The 15,350-nt window shown below is 40.2% G+C and overlaps 3 protein-coding genes across 11 annotated transcripts; 2 read left to right on the top strand and 1 right to left on the bottom strand.

The window, feature by feature from the left end:
* The first annotated feature begins 741 nt into the window (after positions 1 to 741).
* LOC112281847 (uncharacterized) lies at positions 742 to 5,822 on the top strand. 6 transcript variants are annotated; one of them, XM_024518792.3, is made up of 14 exons: positions 742 to 963; positions 1,199 to 1,453; positions 1,721 to 1,940; positions 2,137 to 2,213; positions 2,379 to 2,588; positions 2,704 to 2,928; positions 3,090 to 3,172; positions 3,370 to 3,470; positions 3,617 to 3,740; positions 3,906 to 4,060; positions 4,209 to 4,615; positions 4,827 to 5,051; positions 5,237 to 5,464; positions 5,617 to 5,822. In XM_024518792.3, the coding sequence occupies exons 2-14, from the start codon at positions 1,289 to 1,291 to the stop codon at positions 5,725 to 5,727; spliced, it is 2,331 nt and encodes a 776-aa protein (XP_024374560.1). In that variant the 5' UTR covers positions 742 to 963; positions 1,199 to 1,288; the 3' UTR covers positions 5,728 to 5,822. The 6 variants fall into 6 exon arrangements, with proteins under 6 accessions (XP_024374560.1, XP_090105899.1, XP_090105900.1 ...); XM_024518793.3 differs by having other exon boundaries at positions 746 to 1,453; positions 4,209 to 4,345; positions 4,445 to 4,615; XM_090249773.1 differs by having other exon boundaries at positions 742 to 1,453.
* Positions 5,823 to 9,240: 3,418 nt separating this feature from the next.
* On the top strand, positions 9,241 to 10,496 carry LOC112281126 (chlorophyll a-b binding protein, chloroplastic). The gene is made up of 2 exons (XM_024517327.3): positions 9,241 to 9,448; positions 9,701 to 10,496. Exons 1-2 carry the CDS (start codon positions 9,297 to 9,299, stop codon positions 10,350 to 10,352), a joined length of 804 nt encoding a protein of 267 aa, XP_024373095.1. The 5' UTR covers positions 9,241 to 9,296; the 3' UTR covers positions 10,353 to 10,496.
* Positions 10,497 to 12,095: 1,599 nt separating this feature from the next.
* LOC112281124 (transcription factor SRM1) lies at positions 12,096 to 14,498 on the bottom strand. Of its 4 annotated transcripts, none has more exons than XM_024517324.2 (4): positions 14,207 to 14,498; positions 13,362 to 13,903; positions 12,333 to 12,784; positions 12,096 to 12,219 (listed from the first exon to the last, which is right to left on the bottom strand). In XM_024517324.2, exons 2-4 carry the CDS (start codon positions 13,814 to 13,816, stop codon positions 12,203 to 12,205), a joined length of 924 nt encoding a protein of 307 aa, XP_024373092.1. In that variant the 5' UTR covers positions 13,817 to 13,903; positions 14,207 to 14,498; the 3' UTR covers positions 12,096 to 12,202. The 4 variants fall into 4 exon arrangements, with proteins under 4 accessions (XP_024373092.1, XP_090105909.1, XP_024373094.1 ...); XM_090249783.1 differs by having other exon boundaries at positions 12,096 to 12,216; XM_024517326.3 differs by having other exon boundaries at positions 12,096 to 12,216; positions 13,362 to 13,879; positions 14,207 to 14,444.
* Positions 14,499 to 15,350: the final 852 nt, after the last annotated feature.

Genomic DNA, 15,350 nt, shown 5'->3' with positions numbered 1-15,350 from the left:
ATAAGTATTTATATTATTATGTCATGTTGTGTTTTATTAATAGAACAATTGGATAACCCCTTTATAGGCATAACTTATTGTTCATCAAGACTTAAAGTATATCCATGCACATAAACCAATGTGTTTGCATACAAAGTTATAAAACTTATTTGTTGCAAAGTTCTATTATTTAAATCCTATTTCATAACAATGTAAGTTTTTTATTTATTTATTTTTATAATGGATAATAAACAAAATGATTGTTTTTCTAATACACTATTAAATCTTAAAATTAAGATACACATGATTTTAATGATCTTAAAATAAAATAAAATAAAAATTGTCACAAATTCATGTTGCATTTAGACTTGTAGTAAGAAAATTGCTTGATACATTTCATGCCTTCTTCTCCGTTTTTGTAAGAATTTCTTTCTTAACCAAGTGAAAAACCTGATATAATGTTTATACCAAGCACATAAAAACTTTTATTTCTATATGTATGTATATATAAATATATATTCACATAGAAACCCCTACAGTGCTCCTTCTAAACTTGTGACAACAAGCATTTTCCACCATCACAACCATTTACCAAAGGTATCGTTCTGTGTGACCTTGATTTGATTTGCAACTCTGAAAGAGGTTGCTTGGTGCGTGGGATCATCTCCATATATGTGTGTTATTGCACGTGAACTTCGCAATGCAACAACGACAAAGCTAAAAAGAGCTTGTCAGACGAGCTGCCACAGAAAGTATAAACAAGTTATTAGGGGATTGGTGGTGCAGGTTTCGGGTCGTGACAAGCTGCGAAACCGCGCCGACATTAGGCACGTTTATTGGATGTGTGCTTGCTGATGAGCGTCGTCGTCGTTGTCGTCTCGGAGAGTGTGTGAGGATGGATCCATCCTCAGCTGTGAGTGAGTGAGTGAGTGCTGAGATGCCGCAAGAGAAGGAATAATAAAGCCTCGGCATGGGAATCCAGAGGTTGTTGTTGTCAACGCTCTTTTCTAACTAGTGGGATCTCACATCCGCCGCATCCCTCTTGTCCACACCTCTTCATTCCAGTCACTGGACGAAACCAGGGAGCTTGGGATTGTCTGTTTGGTGTTGTCTACTTTAGCCGATGTTTTTTCGTGAGTTGCCCAATTGTGGGTGTCGGTAGCTTTGATCGAGATTGTGAGTTCCAGGTCAAGTGAAGACATTGCGGCGTTGTGTGCAGTGCCCACAAGCGCTACTTTCGCAGACGAGAGTCAAAGGTGGGATCCGAATCGGTTGTTCCCGAGAGGAAGACAGAGAAGTCAAGGGTACAATGCTGTGTTGTCTGAGCAGAAGCTCGGTTACGCGGGTGGCAGTCCTGCTTGTGATCGTGGTTTGTGGTGGTGGCGGCGTTGCAGCTGGAGCTTCAGAAACTGGTGGGCAACCGGTCATTTATTACAATGACGTTGCCTCCCTTGTGGCCTCCAGACCTGAGCTGGTAGTGCCCTGTCAGACCTTGATGAAAAAGGACTAGTCTTTCTGATCATTTATTTTTCGAAAAAAGTACTGTCTATTGCAATTCCTCAGGTCAGGGTACGTGGACAATTGTCATCTAACATTGCCAGAATGTTGTCTAAATTTCAGTATTTCACTGCTTTCGTTTAGGAGAAAGATAAAAACCGCCATGGCCTTTGTTGGGTGATTAGGGTTCCATCATCTCTTCAAATTCTTAGAATCTATTACATTTGAAACATGGCATGAGCAGTCTATTTTCAACTCAGCTCTTGGGAAGGCAGAGCTCAAGAAGACGTTGGGCCAAAGAAACAAATCATTCACAGTTTTTGCACCAAGTAACAAAGCTGTTGAGAAAGCTCTTAAGAACCGTTGCTTGATATGCGTGAATGATGATCTTGAAGCAAAGTTTTGCACCTCTATCACTGATCTTCTGTCCTCTGCAAATCTGCAAACTATTCTCCTGAATTCTAGTAAGTCTCTTTCGGGGCATGTACAGTCCACTTGACATGCCCTCTTTGAAAGATAAACATAATACCCTCTATTTTCTTTTCTGAAGTGTTCTATAAGTCATATCTACTCCTATTGTTAATAACATCACTCTTCTAGTTGTACAGATGTTAAGACAGTATTAGCAGTAATTTGATCACGTTGGTTGTGGTGGCATAGTGGTCAAGGGGTTATTCCGGGCAGAAGACTTAAATGATGGAGAGATGCTTCATTTCCCTGGCAGCTTAGTGAAGGAGGTAACATCAAATCATGTCTTGTTCTGAATCTATTTCAAGAACCTCGCTTGAACTTTGCCTTGGGGCGGTTCAGATGATTTCCTTTGAGCTCTTAGAGCGTAATTTCATCTCTACACACTTCCCTCTCATCTCCAGATTAGGGTACATTCATTTGTGAAATTGCAGGTACACAAGACTGAAACCAGGACTTACATTGGTAGTGCTTTCGTGTCTACTGCGGACATTTTAGCTGGAAATGGGGTTGTACACATAGTTGACAACATGCTGGGCGGCACAGATTTTCAGAAGGTGAATGGATCTGTTGTTTCAATCAATGCCACAACAATTCGTCTCGCCACCCAAGCTATTGGTGCCGATTTTTTCGATGAAGACCAGGTACGTACTTCTACTTGGAAAAAACACGTAACCTTTTATCCAAGTAGTTGCTGAATATGCCTACCTCACCTATTTCCTTACTTGTGATTTTGTTGTTTACCGACCTACATTGCAGCTCGAGGAGATGGCGATTGGCGTCAAAACACTAAATATTCCAGGGTTTAATGCCATTAGAGAGTTGGTGGCCACCTCTAATGGGGGTCTGAGGCATCATGTGCCACTCGTGTTTGATTCAGATTTTAGCAGAGAAGAGACGAGCAAGCCAGATGAAAAATTCAAGTACCCAGCCCTGGAGGATGTGCAGCGTCCCAAGAGCGATGAAGACCTCGCTTTCATGAGTGTAAGATGCTGCAAGATGTTATGGTTTTGGTAATATTTGAAAGTATGCTTGTGCAAACAGCCAGTTCATCCAAGGCCCCTGGATCGATGACATATGTTAAGTGTGTTGTCACAGCCGCTATATGATGAGATTGGGCGCTAATCTGCTGATTTACACTACAGGTGCTTCAACTGGGTTCTTTGATTAAATCAAAAAAAGTTACATCGGTGGAGCTTGTAAAGCTTTACATTGCACGACTGAAGAAGTAAAGACAATTACTTGTTTATGGCATGTGCCCTTAAATCCACCAGCTGCATTATTGGTGTCGCAGTTAGATTTTCCTCCAGATTATTTTCTTACATGTACTGAGAATAAACAATAGGTTTTATCATAGTTTTCTCCTCAATGGACTGATCGAAATGTCATCTCAATTGCGAATAATCTTTTGGTTTTCTTCTGCAGGGTGGATTATGTCTTGAAAGCAGTGGTGACCTTTACGGAGGAGCTTGCCCTTGAACAAGCTGTTGCAGCTGATAGACTACTCACCAAAGGGGTTTATTTAGGTGATCTGTCTTTATCCCATCTAAGAAGTCCCGTGCATTTGATGGCGAATTATCAGACAGGCGTCACTTTACTTCTTTACCGTTCTTTGATTGCTGTTGCTGGTCTAAAGCTGTAACGTGTATATATAATTTTGAACTGTTTACAGGACCATTGCACGGAATACCATATGGGCTGAAGGACCTCTTTGCTGTTCCTGGCTACAGAACCACATGGGGTTCTAATCTTTTCAAGAATCAAGTAATCAACAAGGAAAGTTGGGTGTACCAGAAGTAAGTAAGCTTAACATTGATTGAGAAGATATCTTGCAGTCGAGATCTCTTTTCTATCGCACTTTCGTTCGAATCAGTGTGTAATTGCTTTTACAAGCTCAGAACTTAATTGATGAAGTTACTACCGTAGCCTGTTGTTGATACCAGTACTCCTGTGCATGGTAGGCTGAAAGCGGCTGGTGCAGTATTGATAGCGAAGCTTGCTGCGGGGTCGTTGGCCTGGGATGATGTCTGGTTCGGAGGCCAAACAAAGAATCCATGGAATATTTATGAAGGCAGCACTGGATCTTCTGCAGGGCCAGCTGCTAGCACATGCGCAGGTCTGTGCAAGGTCAAAATGTTGCGACGCCCATACGAGCTGCATCGCATATGGCGATTCTAAATATCATAATCATGCTGAAATGGCTGACCATGTTACTCGTAGGGTAATTTTCACTTAATAGAGTATGGATCTGTTGATTGTTACAGGAAACGTTCCTTTTGCAATTGGGACCGAGACAGTAGGATCTATCACGCTTCCATCTTCTCGCACGGGCATCACTGGGTTGCGCCCTACATTCGGGATGGTGGGAAGGTCGTGGGCTATGAGCTTATCGGAGAGCCTGGTACTTGCATTACTGAACTGTTGTCGTTGTTTAATTTGTTGTAGATTTAATTTCCAAACCCGAGACATGACATGTTTAGCCTTGTCTCAATTGTCACAGGATAAAGTCGGCCCCCTCTGCCGATATGCAGCCGATTGCGCTTTAGTGCTGGATGCAATCAGGGGCAAAGATCCAAGGGACTGGTCATCAAAGAATATTCATCTGGAAGACCCGTTCTCTGTTGATATCACCAAACTGACGGTGGGGTACCTCCCGGATGCAGATATGGGGGTAAATCCCTTGACTGTTGACCTCTGTTGCAACTAGCAAGATTTTCTGGTCTTAAAAGTTTGGGTTATGGTCATAATGTATTGAAAATTCAGTGTTTTTAAAATTATGATTGGAGGGCTCAGGAATATCACGGACTATAGTTGCAGTTTGAGTAAGCAGCTTGAGTTTTCATATGTAACTGAACTTGGGTTCGTGTTGTTACAACATGAAGGTGGTGAAAGCTTTGGCAGGCCTAAAGGTCAAGATGGTACCGTTCAAGCTGAACTATACTGTACCCTCAGCAGAGTTCATAATGAACGTTACAATGGGCGTAGACGTATTGTCACATTTCGACAATTGGCAACGAGCAGGTCTAGATGTTGGATACGAGGATCAGACTGCTTGGCCGGTTGAGCTGCGGCGTGCACGCCTGATTTCAGCTGTGGACTATGTTCAAGTTACATCTCTGGAAAATCTGCACTCGTTAAATTTAGAGTTAGATTGCAAGTTTAGTTACGTTGATATGATGTAATTTATTTATTTGAGCAGGCACAATACATGCAGAGGTCAGCAGTTCTGTAGAAGTACATAAAATGTGTGCATGCTGACCATTATGCGACTATTGCTGTTTGGAACAAGCAGGCACAACGAGCTCGTGGGTTATTGGCCACGGAAGTGAGGCACGTCATCGAGAGTCAGAAAGTAGATGCATTTATTGGGAATTCTACAGATTGGGAGAGAGTCTGTGTGGGCAATCTCGTGGGTATGCCAGTGATTGTGATCCCTACTGGCTTTAAGAAGATCAATGGTACTCGGCGATGTACTACTGTCCAAACTGGCATTTACGCTGCTCCTTATCAGGATGGAACGGTGTGCACATCTCTTCAGAACAGAACCTGGCTAGTATTTTTATATTCTCTATTTTCTTCATAAGGACGCTACTCGTTCTCTTCAGCAGAAAGCATCGTTGTAGCCGGGGATACAAAAATGAGGCTTAACAGTTTGGTTTGTTGTGGCAACAGGTATTAGCTCTGGCAATGGCCTATCAGGCGGTTACTAGTCACCATCTTCAGCGTCCTCCTGTTGACAACCTTGGCCCTGACGAAGACTCCTCTCTCAAACAATTTTTTTAATTACATATGATTACTAGTTATCAGTGGGTTTGAAGTGAACTCTTTCATTCCTGGTCATCACTGCAAATTCAATGAAAAAACCACTTGATAGACCACCATCCTTGAGCTTGACACCACTTTGCTTTTTGCTGTTATACCAACCAGAATTCAACTGAGCAAACTGGTATCTTCTTCCACTTTTGTTTCTCATGATTTCCAGTGATACCTAGCATAACCTCGATATAAAGCGAAGATCAGCTCTTGTACGTTATGACCCTGCAGCAATATGTGCCAATGCGACCCACGTTGATTGCTATTGCGTACTGAGTGGAGAGCAATATTTCTGCAGAGGTGATCATTTTGGTTTGCTATGAATATTTCCACGTTGGATGACTCAGCTTAAACGTCACCTTCACCACCACGTTAATTATAGAAATTAACACGAGGCCTTGGAGGTCTCTATCCTATTCTATCCTGCGTCGTTCTCCAATTCACTGTGAGTCCGAAATCCCTCCAGCAGCTGCAGTATGTGCATTACTTTGCATTTAGAACTTAGGAATGACTCGCTGCATTCCAGACATTTACGCTCTGATGAAAGTCTATGACAGCCATAAATCTTCCTGTTCAGAATATAATATTCACTTTCTTCAGCTCCCTGACTCCCACTGTGACTGCTCACGCGATGAAACTGTCATGTCAGCTTTTTGTGTTGTGGCCACATGCAGTGGATTGCATGCAGATAGAAACAATCATAGTATTCTAGGAATGCTTCATGTAACCAGACCACTGAATTAGGTCACAACAAAAAAGGTAGTACCTTGGGTAATTGATCACTTTTGGTGTACTAAAGAATTAAGTATGATCACAACCCAATTAATGATCAATCTATCTTGCCACATAGATGTATCAATTTATCGATTTATTGATTGCTTAACTTATTTATTATTAATGTAATTTATCAATTGTTTGATTAATGAATAGATTGGTTAGCTTTATCTTATTTTGCAATTTTAAAGATATCAAAGTTATATCACTCTTGTTCCAAAGTTACCTACATTATATGTAGTCATAGTTTGATTGCAATATGCTTTTTTGTTCAATTAAATCTTTGTAAGAATTTCTAGTTCTTGGATCGAGCAGAAGCATAATTTTATTGGATTGGTTCTTCTTATTGGAGTGGTACTTTTCTAGCGTTAATGTCATTATCTTTTTTACAATCTTTACTGTGAGTAGAGAAATTTCAGTACTTTTATTTTTTACAAGCACTACAAATATTTGCACTATATGCTAAGATTGTTGATAAATCAACAAACTCATAGATACTAAAATATACAATTGCTTTTTAGCCAATATTTTATAATTATGTGAATTATGGAATATATATTTTTGGAATTTTTAATTTTTTAAAACCATATAAGTTATATTTAGAATAGTTAGTCAATCATGATTTCTATGTGATTATAAAGAGCATCATTTACATGTTTGAACTACAAAAAAATATCAATTTTAAAAATATTAAATTTTATTAAATTGTAATATTATAAATAGTATGCTTGGATGATTTGGAATATTTCTTTGCATAATTGCAAACTTGAAAAAATTCTCCTATATTCCAACAAATCTAAAAGTTTATTTATTTAATTAATTTTTATTATTGATGTCTCTTTTTTGTTTGGAACTTTTGCATCAATAATATTGTACTGGATTATGTGGCAAATGTAGTAAATAAAACTAATTTTCATTAAAATTTGCAATCAATTCATTCTTCAGCTTTCTTCAAACTAGTGGAAATCCATGCCATTAAGCATGCAAGAGCTGTAAAGTAATTTGTTGTACAAATAGTAAATTGAAGGTTTTTTTTGCAAGTTATACAAGACTTTCTGCTAGTTAACAATTTCGTTGATTTTGGCCAATAAGAAGACTTCTTTACATCTATGCTTAAAGCTAAGCATCCTTATTATATAGATGCAAAGCATTGATGCTTGATTTTTTTGAGCTTCTATCAACTATGTTCTTTTAAGATTTTTGCAAACAAATTAAACTCCTTCAAAATAATATCAATAAGTTATGATGTGGTAAATAAGTTGTGAAAAACATTAAAAAATATATATATTAAAATTCCAGCATGATATTGTTTAATGTCTAATTATTATCAATCTCAGACATTATTATTTAAAATTTTATCTTATAAAATATTAGATGATTTTAAATCTAAAGTAATCTAGGCTCATTGGTAAAATTGACTCCATAATGGCCTCGAAAAAATCACATTGTGTAAGTGTTTTGGTGCAAGACTTTGTAAACACATTATTATTGACTAAGCTAAAGCTTGTTTGATGGCTAAACTTTTTTTTTTCTTTTTCTTTTTCTTTTTTTTTTATCTCAATGTCATTCTTCAGCTTAGTCAAATACCATGACTAGCAGCCAAAGCTGATCACGACAAAAGGTCAAAGAGGGGCTGGTTTTCAAAATCCAATTACACTCTTTCATCACAAATAATAATGACAACATGGTACTGAGTTTCCAATCATTCTACAAGGTGTAGTGCAAGAGCACAATTAGTTGAAATATAAAATGATTCCAGTCATGAGTAGTTCAAGAGTATAACTCAAATGGATTAAGAAGTTTTCTTGTTAGAGACTCACAATTTCCTGTGAAGGCAGACAACCCATTTTTATAACTTAAGCATTTCAGCATATATCCAATAGGTGTAAAAATGGAAAAAAAAAAAAAAAAAAAAAAGATCCCCATGTAGGGCAATAGAAGTCAAGAGGATTCCAAGTGTTTTTATATAATTAGGCCTAAAAATGGAATTTATATAAATGTTTTAGATGAAGATTTTCTTCAACCCATTTTGGACACATGGATCTACCTAATTCCAATGGGTGGTAGGTTACAAAACCAAGAATCCAATTTTTACAAAACCATGATGTGTGGCACCTATTAATGCTATCAAGAGAAATGTGACACCCAATTATACCATTATTCCACCCAAACCAATCAATAATTGCAACCTATTGATAATTCGCACATATCCAATCTAAGTACAATGATTTTTATTTATTGCTCCTAGTTTAACATCATTTTAACCAACCCCCACTTATTTCCAATCAATGCATGTCAAACGTAGTGGCTGGACTAACAAAAATAGCCCATCCTTAATGTTGAAAATCGGAGGTGGTTGACAATGGGTTGGCTACCTTAAACACTGAAAGAAACATGCAGAAGACTGAGTTTTTATGAGGAGACATAAGTGTGTACTGCGGAGGAAGAGTGAGCCACAGAAGCATTGGTCAGGACCGATTTCCACGACGATGGATTTTGCAGTGGGTGGTGGTCCAGCAAGATGTGAGGGATGACCCACTTACTCCCAACTCAATCCAGCGTCTCCGTGATATCCAACTGGAGCTTCACCTTATCCAATCACACCCCAGGCTGCGATTCTGTGCCTACGCCATCTGCCACTGCTGCTCTCAGTCCTACTCTTGCTTATAATCTCCTCTCTTCCTCTCTCTACTAATCAAGCTGTTTCTTTGCGTTCACGTTCATCGTTGCCTTCCCTTGCTTGTCTAGACACATCTGCTGCAGCCATGGCCGCTGCTACCGCTATGCACTCCACAGCCTTGGCTGGACAGTCTCTGCTCAAGCCCGTGAACGAGCTCTCCCGCAAGGTGGGCAATGTCGAGGCCCGTGTCTCCATGAGGAAGTCCGCCAGCAAGTCCGCTGCCAGCGACAGCATCTGGTATGTATTCTCTTTGTTGGAGTTTAGTGCAGATGCGTCGATGTATCGTTGATTTAAATGTGTTTGACTGCTGCGATGTTTGTGTTTATAATGACCTTTGTAATGCTGTGATTCGAACGAACTGCCTGTAGAGCCTTTCACGACGGTGTTGTCTACTGGTGTATGGTTTAACTCTTACAATGTTGTATTAGGGAGGTGGTGTTGTGACCTCACTACCATTTCCTTATCCTCGTTACGCGCATGGTTATGTAGGTATGGCGCAGACCGACCCAAATACTTGGGCCCCTTCTCTGGCGAAACCCCCTCTTACTTGAACGGTGAGTTCGCTGGTGACTACGGCTGGGACACCGCTGGACTCTCTTCCGACCCCGAGACCTTTGCCCGCAACAGGGAGCTCGAGGTTATCCACGCTCGCTGGGCCATGCTCGGAGCTCTCGGTTGTGTGACCCCTGAGCTTTTGGCCAAGAGCGGTGTGAAGTTCGGTGAGGCCGTATGGTTCAAGGCCGGAGCCCAGATCTTCAGTGAGGGAGGCCTGGACTACTTGGGCAATCCCAGCCTTGTGCACGCACAGAGCATCTTGGCTATCTGGGCCTCCCAGGTTATCCTTATGGGAGCCGTCGAGGGCTACCGTGTTGCCGGTGGACCTTTGGGTGATGTGACCGACCCCATCTACCCCGGAGGCTCCTTCGACCCCTTGGGTCTGGCTGATGACCCCGACACCTTCGCTGAGTTGAAGGTGAAGGAGATCAAGAACGGTCGACTTGCCATGTTCTCCATGTTCGGTTTCTTCGTCCAAGCTATTGTCACCGGAAAGGGACCACTGGAGAACTTGAACGACCACCTTGCTGACCCAGTTGCCAACAACGCGTGGGCTTACGCCACCAACTTCGTTCCCGGCAACTAGATTGAGAATTTGGTGAAATGACATTCATTGATAGGACGCCTTGGAACTGCATAATCCTGCCTCTGGGATTAAATTTTGTAAACACCCGGCTGTTATCATATATATATATATATATATATATATATATTTCAGAATGACTTTTAACTTCCGAGTCACTATTTGGTTTCATTGAGTGAGTTGCATAATGGACACTAACCCAGCTATACAGTATGATAAAACGTGTAGCATATGCACTCAAACCAACAACGGTGTCCCCAACAAGCGCAATCCGGTTTTTCTTACACAAACTGCCATTCTTCACACACGCTACTAAGCCTACCCATTAACACGCTTACTTATAAATACGTACTGACCTCGCTCCTGACAAATTGACCATGTTCATGTATTGGTGAATCCTCTCTGGAACAAACTAGAATGTTATCAACAATTCAATATCAAAACAGCACAGTAAATGTCTTAATACACATATTTGTTGATAACTTGTGTATACATTCAGATAATGCCTAGCGAGCATTACCGAAATAGCTAGGACGAAATATTGTATCCGCAGCGACGCTTCTGAGATAATCGTGGCTATGAAATTTTTTAAGGCAATGCGATACCATTCAGGTTGTTGACGTCTCCCTACACTTCTCTTGTATTGTGATTGTGTATAATGTCTACACACATTCTTCTCCTACATGTTTGGGTGTTGATTCATGCGTGGACTGTTAGCACCCTAGAACTGGGTCCAGCAGTCCGCTCTTGATTTTAAACATAGAGGGCTATTGCAATCAAGAAAATTGTCATTTTGATCACTCTGCCTTTTTGTAACTGAAATTTTTTATGAGTTAACAAAACGTAGTGAGATTCAGTTTTCTAAATATCCAGCCACTTCGAACCCAGAAGTTCAAGGTATGCTCGATGATTCTTTGGTAATCCACGGGAGCAGTTGATTCATGCATTCAAAAGGAAACAAAACAAGAAAAGAGCGATCTTGAATTCCCACATTGACATGTGGTTGATCCTACGTAGATTCTTTACTGGTCAGATTTGTTCTAACTTTAATCAGAGTTGGCATCTTCACAGCCATGGAGTCTTTATGCCTATCTAGAAGTCCATTTTGATTGGTCATGGTCCTAAAGGCTTTTGAAGGTTTTTCTCTTGGTGAAGAAAAATTGGCTCTAGAAAGTAGTAACATTTGAAATTGTTCTTTCATTTTAAACTAAATTAGACAAGACTTTTTAAATTCTTGTGAAAACCACTTTTAAAACAAATTTAAAGGACAACATTATTCATGCTGTGTCAAAAAAAGCACATTTTACCATGTTTTTCCCCTATTGTCGGCTGATTTTGGTAAGTAAAAAACCAACTGGATACCAATGGCCAGATTTCACATGGTGGCATGATTCGCAATATTTGAGCATGAAAAGGTCGAATGACATGGGGAAAGCGGTATCGGCGTGTAAGACAAATTGTCCATGTAAGGACACAAAAAATGCCGAAAGGCAGTGTCATATCGTGTTAGCTGCTTTCCCTGGAAGCGTATACCTCGAGTTCTCGGTAAATAAACAAAAGGAAAGGAAAACAGAGACAAGCGTCTCGAAACATTGGTACAAAGTTTTGAAGGTAATGAACCAAAGCTGAATATACATCAGGTATTAGGAGTTGTTCTGTCGGATGAAATTGTTCCTCTAACATATTGCTGCTCAGTCGTATCTTTCGTCTCCAATACAAGAGTTCCAAAGAAACTTTACTTCGATGTAAGAACTGCTGGCTAGATTTTATTGCAATTGAAAAAAATATATTTTACAAGGCAGCCTTCCTTAACTGCCTACAGCAAACCAACCCGCAACTTCCAGTGCTCTGCTTCATGGGCCACAAACTGCTGTACAAATACAAACATGAGCACACTATGTGTTTTTAATCCCAATTCACAACAAGGGCTGCACTAACATAATTTTGGGAGCACTGAACTAAAGCCTTATCAATGATGCATACCTGGCTGTGACATTGGATAAGACATGTGGGGTGCCATGCCGATCTGTTGACCAGGCATCACAGGCCTTGGTAGATGTCCCCTGGAACCATACGAGACGTGCCCTGGGGGTGGAAGCATGACGGGAGCACCAACAGCCGGTGGTTGCCCAATCATTTGCTGCCTGGGGTATATTCCTGATTGCATCCCCCCTTGAATTGGTTGTCCTGCAGCAGAGCCAGGTCCAGGTTGCCCAGTGATTGGGCCTTGGCCTTGTTGGGCGGCATCTCCATTATTCACACTTGTGATATCATGGATACTGGATCTTCGCTTATCTTTGTTGATAGAGTTTAACCTAATGAAGTATTTCTGAGCGTGGCTTGCTACCTGTGTGGGAGTTCTTGAAATAACAAAATTTCGAGATATACTACGCCAGTCACCCTTCCCAAATTTGGCCAACCCTAACAAAAAGAGCCTGCAAAGGAAAAAGCAATTGCATCACATCTTTCAGAATTGGATCCATCAATTCACATGGTATAAAGTGGCCTAAACACGAGGACGAACTTTCAGAAGATGCTCAAAATGGAACGAAGACATCAGAAGAGCTAATTCAATAGTAGCACCAGTACTCGAATTCAGTAATCGTATTAGTTAACTCGTTACATAAATCGTTCTGATTACATTATGTCATACAACACTTGTACTTTATGATTATTGTTACTCATAAACCACTCTTAGTAATTCCTGCCACAACCCTTCCCTGTACAATAGAGCAACAAGTTTCTGAAGTTTCTCAAGATGTGCCAGGAACATGGACTCCATCCAATAGATCGAAGTCCTTCTCCACATTATTCTCAGAACACATTTCATAACACATGCAGCCTAAAAACTAAGAAGCGTCATCGCTATGTGAAAGGATGCTTGCAACATAAAGCAGTATCAGAAGAAAAAATTACGTACACTAGAATCTCTGTGAAAAGGGACAGCCGATAGTCACATAAACAGAGGACGAGTAAAATGTATTGAAAGGTTGAAAGAAAAACAAATCCCACCTGTGTTCCTCCTCTGACCAAGGAATGCCCTTTCTCCGCTCCTGATCGGAAGTTTTAGATGACACGCCCTTCCCACCCGACGCAGCATTTCCATTTCCATTTGCATTGCCATTTGTGTTCACGTTAGGTCCTGATACTTGCGCTGAAAATGATGCACCCTTTTTCACACCTGGACTGTCAGATGCTGCACCTTCTTCAGATAGCGAGAGGGACGAAAATCTGTAACTAGGAAGAGCAATCCGTCCTGAATCTATTAAATTAATGTCTTCTTGCAATATTTCATAGTGCCTCTTAACTTCAGCTGCGTCCTTCCCAGTCACCTGTGAAGCAATCTCCTCCCATCGATTCGGCGTGTCCTCGCCATAGGTATTAAGTGCATTTTCGAACTCTTTGTCTTGTTCACGTGTCCAAACTGAGCCAGAAGCAGTAGTAAGAGAGGATTGAGAATCCGCCATCCTTGGTCAGCACGCTCCTTGCTTCAAATCAACAAAACTAAGCTTACGTCGAACTCGCAAGACCTGTAGCCACAGCCTCACACCGAACTACTTGCTCATTAAATCTCAGTATTCAATTATCGTCCTCTCAAAAAGAAAACCGCCCAAAGAATAAGAATGCAAACAGAGCAAACTTGAATCATTTGCCAAATGCGTAAACCAACTAAAACGACTCAAGAGCAGGCCATTCACGTTCGAGACATTTCCTTCCATCTTAATTGACTTCACAAGCCTCAACCAAAACCTTCTGCCTTAATTTCAATTATCCGTGCCGAAATTTGAACACAGTCCAAGTAAACATTCTCCGATAAATGTAAACGATAAAATTTATAAACCAAAATCCCCTCTCACCTTGCGCGAAACACAGTATCGACCCTGGTCAACACGCACTCCGTTATTTCCACCCCCTTCGCCCTCTCGGAAGCCCGTGGGCTCAGTTCCCGACGCTAACAGGCAACATAGCTGAAGCCAAATGAAAACTACCCAAAAATGGCTTCGCGAAATACCGGAGACACTGCCAATCCGGCTCGGCAGCGAAATTGAGCCTGCTGACAAAACTCCGCAAACTGCAACAACTCACATCAAAGCTAGAAAACGCCACTCCGACAGCTTCACACTTCAAACCCTAAAAATCATCATCAACATCGTTTCTTCACAGTCTCCCACATAAAGCACCGCACCCCCGAGAAAAATAACGAAAAAAAAAAAGAAAAAAAAAGAAAAAAGAAGTACAAAATAAACAAATCTCCAGCTGCACCTTCACTCACAATCCTTTCCAAACCAGAAGACGAGTATCCCGTTCATACCCTTTCTGATACCCTGAGACATCCGGATGTAAACCAAGTCACTCAACTTTAAATCTAAAGTTACCTAAAGTTTGGACAAAAGTTTTCGACTCCTTTTTCTTTCCTCTCATGGCTGCTCAAACCCTGTCATTTGATTAATGTTGCATTTTTAAGTTAAAGGAACCGCTATTTTAAACACATTCTATAGTTTTAGATAATTTTCACGAACATATAATTGACTATGTGCATTCAAAATAGAAGTAATCTTCTCTTTGGATAATATGCTTTTTTGAGAATGTGAAGTACTGAATAATATTCCAATGGAAAATATTTTTTTTTTCGTTTGCTCTTGGAATAGTTGTACATCATTCGCAGGTTGTGTTTGACTTTTATTAACTATGAGTTCCAAAGTAAGACTAGGTAATAGATTTTGGAAGCTTTGATGCATCATTCATGAAGAACAAACCCACAATTTCGTTAATTAGGCTCCTAAAGATATTTATCATAATCATGATAATAATCGTTGTAATAAAATAAAAAATTATAACTTTAAATCTTGAAGTTGATCTCCTGTTCATGAATTTCTGAACAACTTTTGATATCTCCATGTGAAAGTCTTGTTATTCCTGTCATGTTTCAAAAACCAACTTTTCTAATTTGAAGACAAGATTCTATTTGATAAAAACAAAAGAAAAATAAAGTTTTAGATA

The sequence above is a fragment of the Physcomitrium patens genome, chromosome 4 (assembly GCF_059467195.1).
Source record: "Physcomitrium patens ecotype Gransden chromosome 4, ASM5946719v1, whole genome shotgun sequence".
Taxonomy (NCBI): Eukaryota; Viridiplantae; Streptophyta; class Bryopsida; order Funariales; family Funariaceae; genus Physcomitrium; species Physcomitrium patens.
This window is presented reverse-complemented; position numbering and strand designations above follow the sequence as displayed.

Excerpts from the sequence above, each read along its gene's own strand:
- LOC112281847 (XM_024518792.3), top strand. The coding sequence starts at position 1,289 with ATGCTGTGTTGTCTGAGCAGAAGCTCGGTTACGCGGGTGGCAGTCCTG. Across the intron at positions 2,214-2,378 it reads CTGGCAGCTTAGTGAAGGAG|GTACACAAGACTGAAACCAG; the intron begins GTAACATCAAAT and ends GTGAAATTGCAG. Across the intron at positions 5,465-5,616 it reads CTCCTTATCAGGATGGAACG|GTATTAGCTCTGGCAATGGC; the intron begins GTGTGCACATCT and ends TTGTGGCAACAG.
- LOC112281126 (XM_024517327.3), top strand. The coding sequence starts at position 9,297 with ATGGCCGCTGCTACCGCTATGCACTCCACAGCCTTGGCTGGACAGTCT. Across the intron at positions 9,449-9,700 it reads GCTGCCAGCGACAGCATCTG|GTATGGCGCAGACCGACCCA; the intron begins GTATGTATTCTC and ends ATGGTTATGTAG.
- LOC112281124 (XM_024517324.2), bottom strand. The coding sequence starts at position 13,816 with ATGGCGGATTCTCAATCCTCTCTTACTACTGCTTCTGGCTCAGTTTGG. Across the intron at positions 12,785-13,361 it reads TGGTCAGAGGAGGAACACAG|GCTCTTTTTGTTAGGGTTGG; the intron begins GTGGGATTTGTT and ends TTTCCTTTGCAG.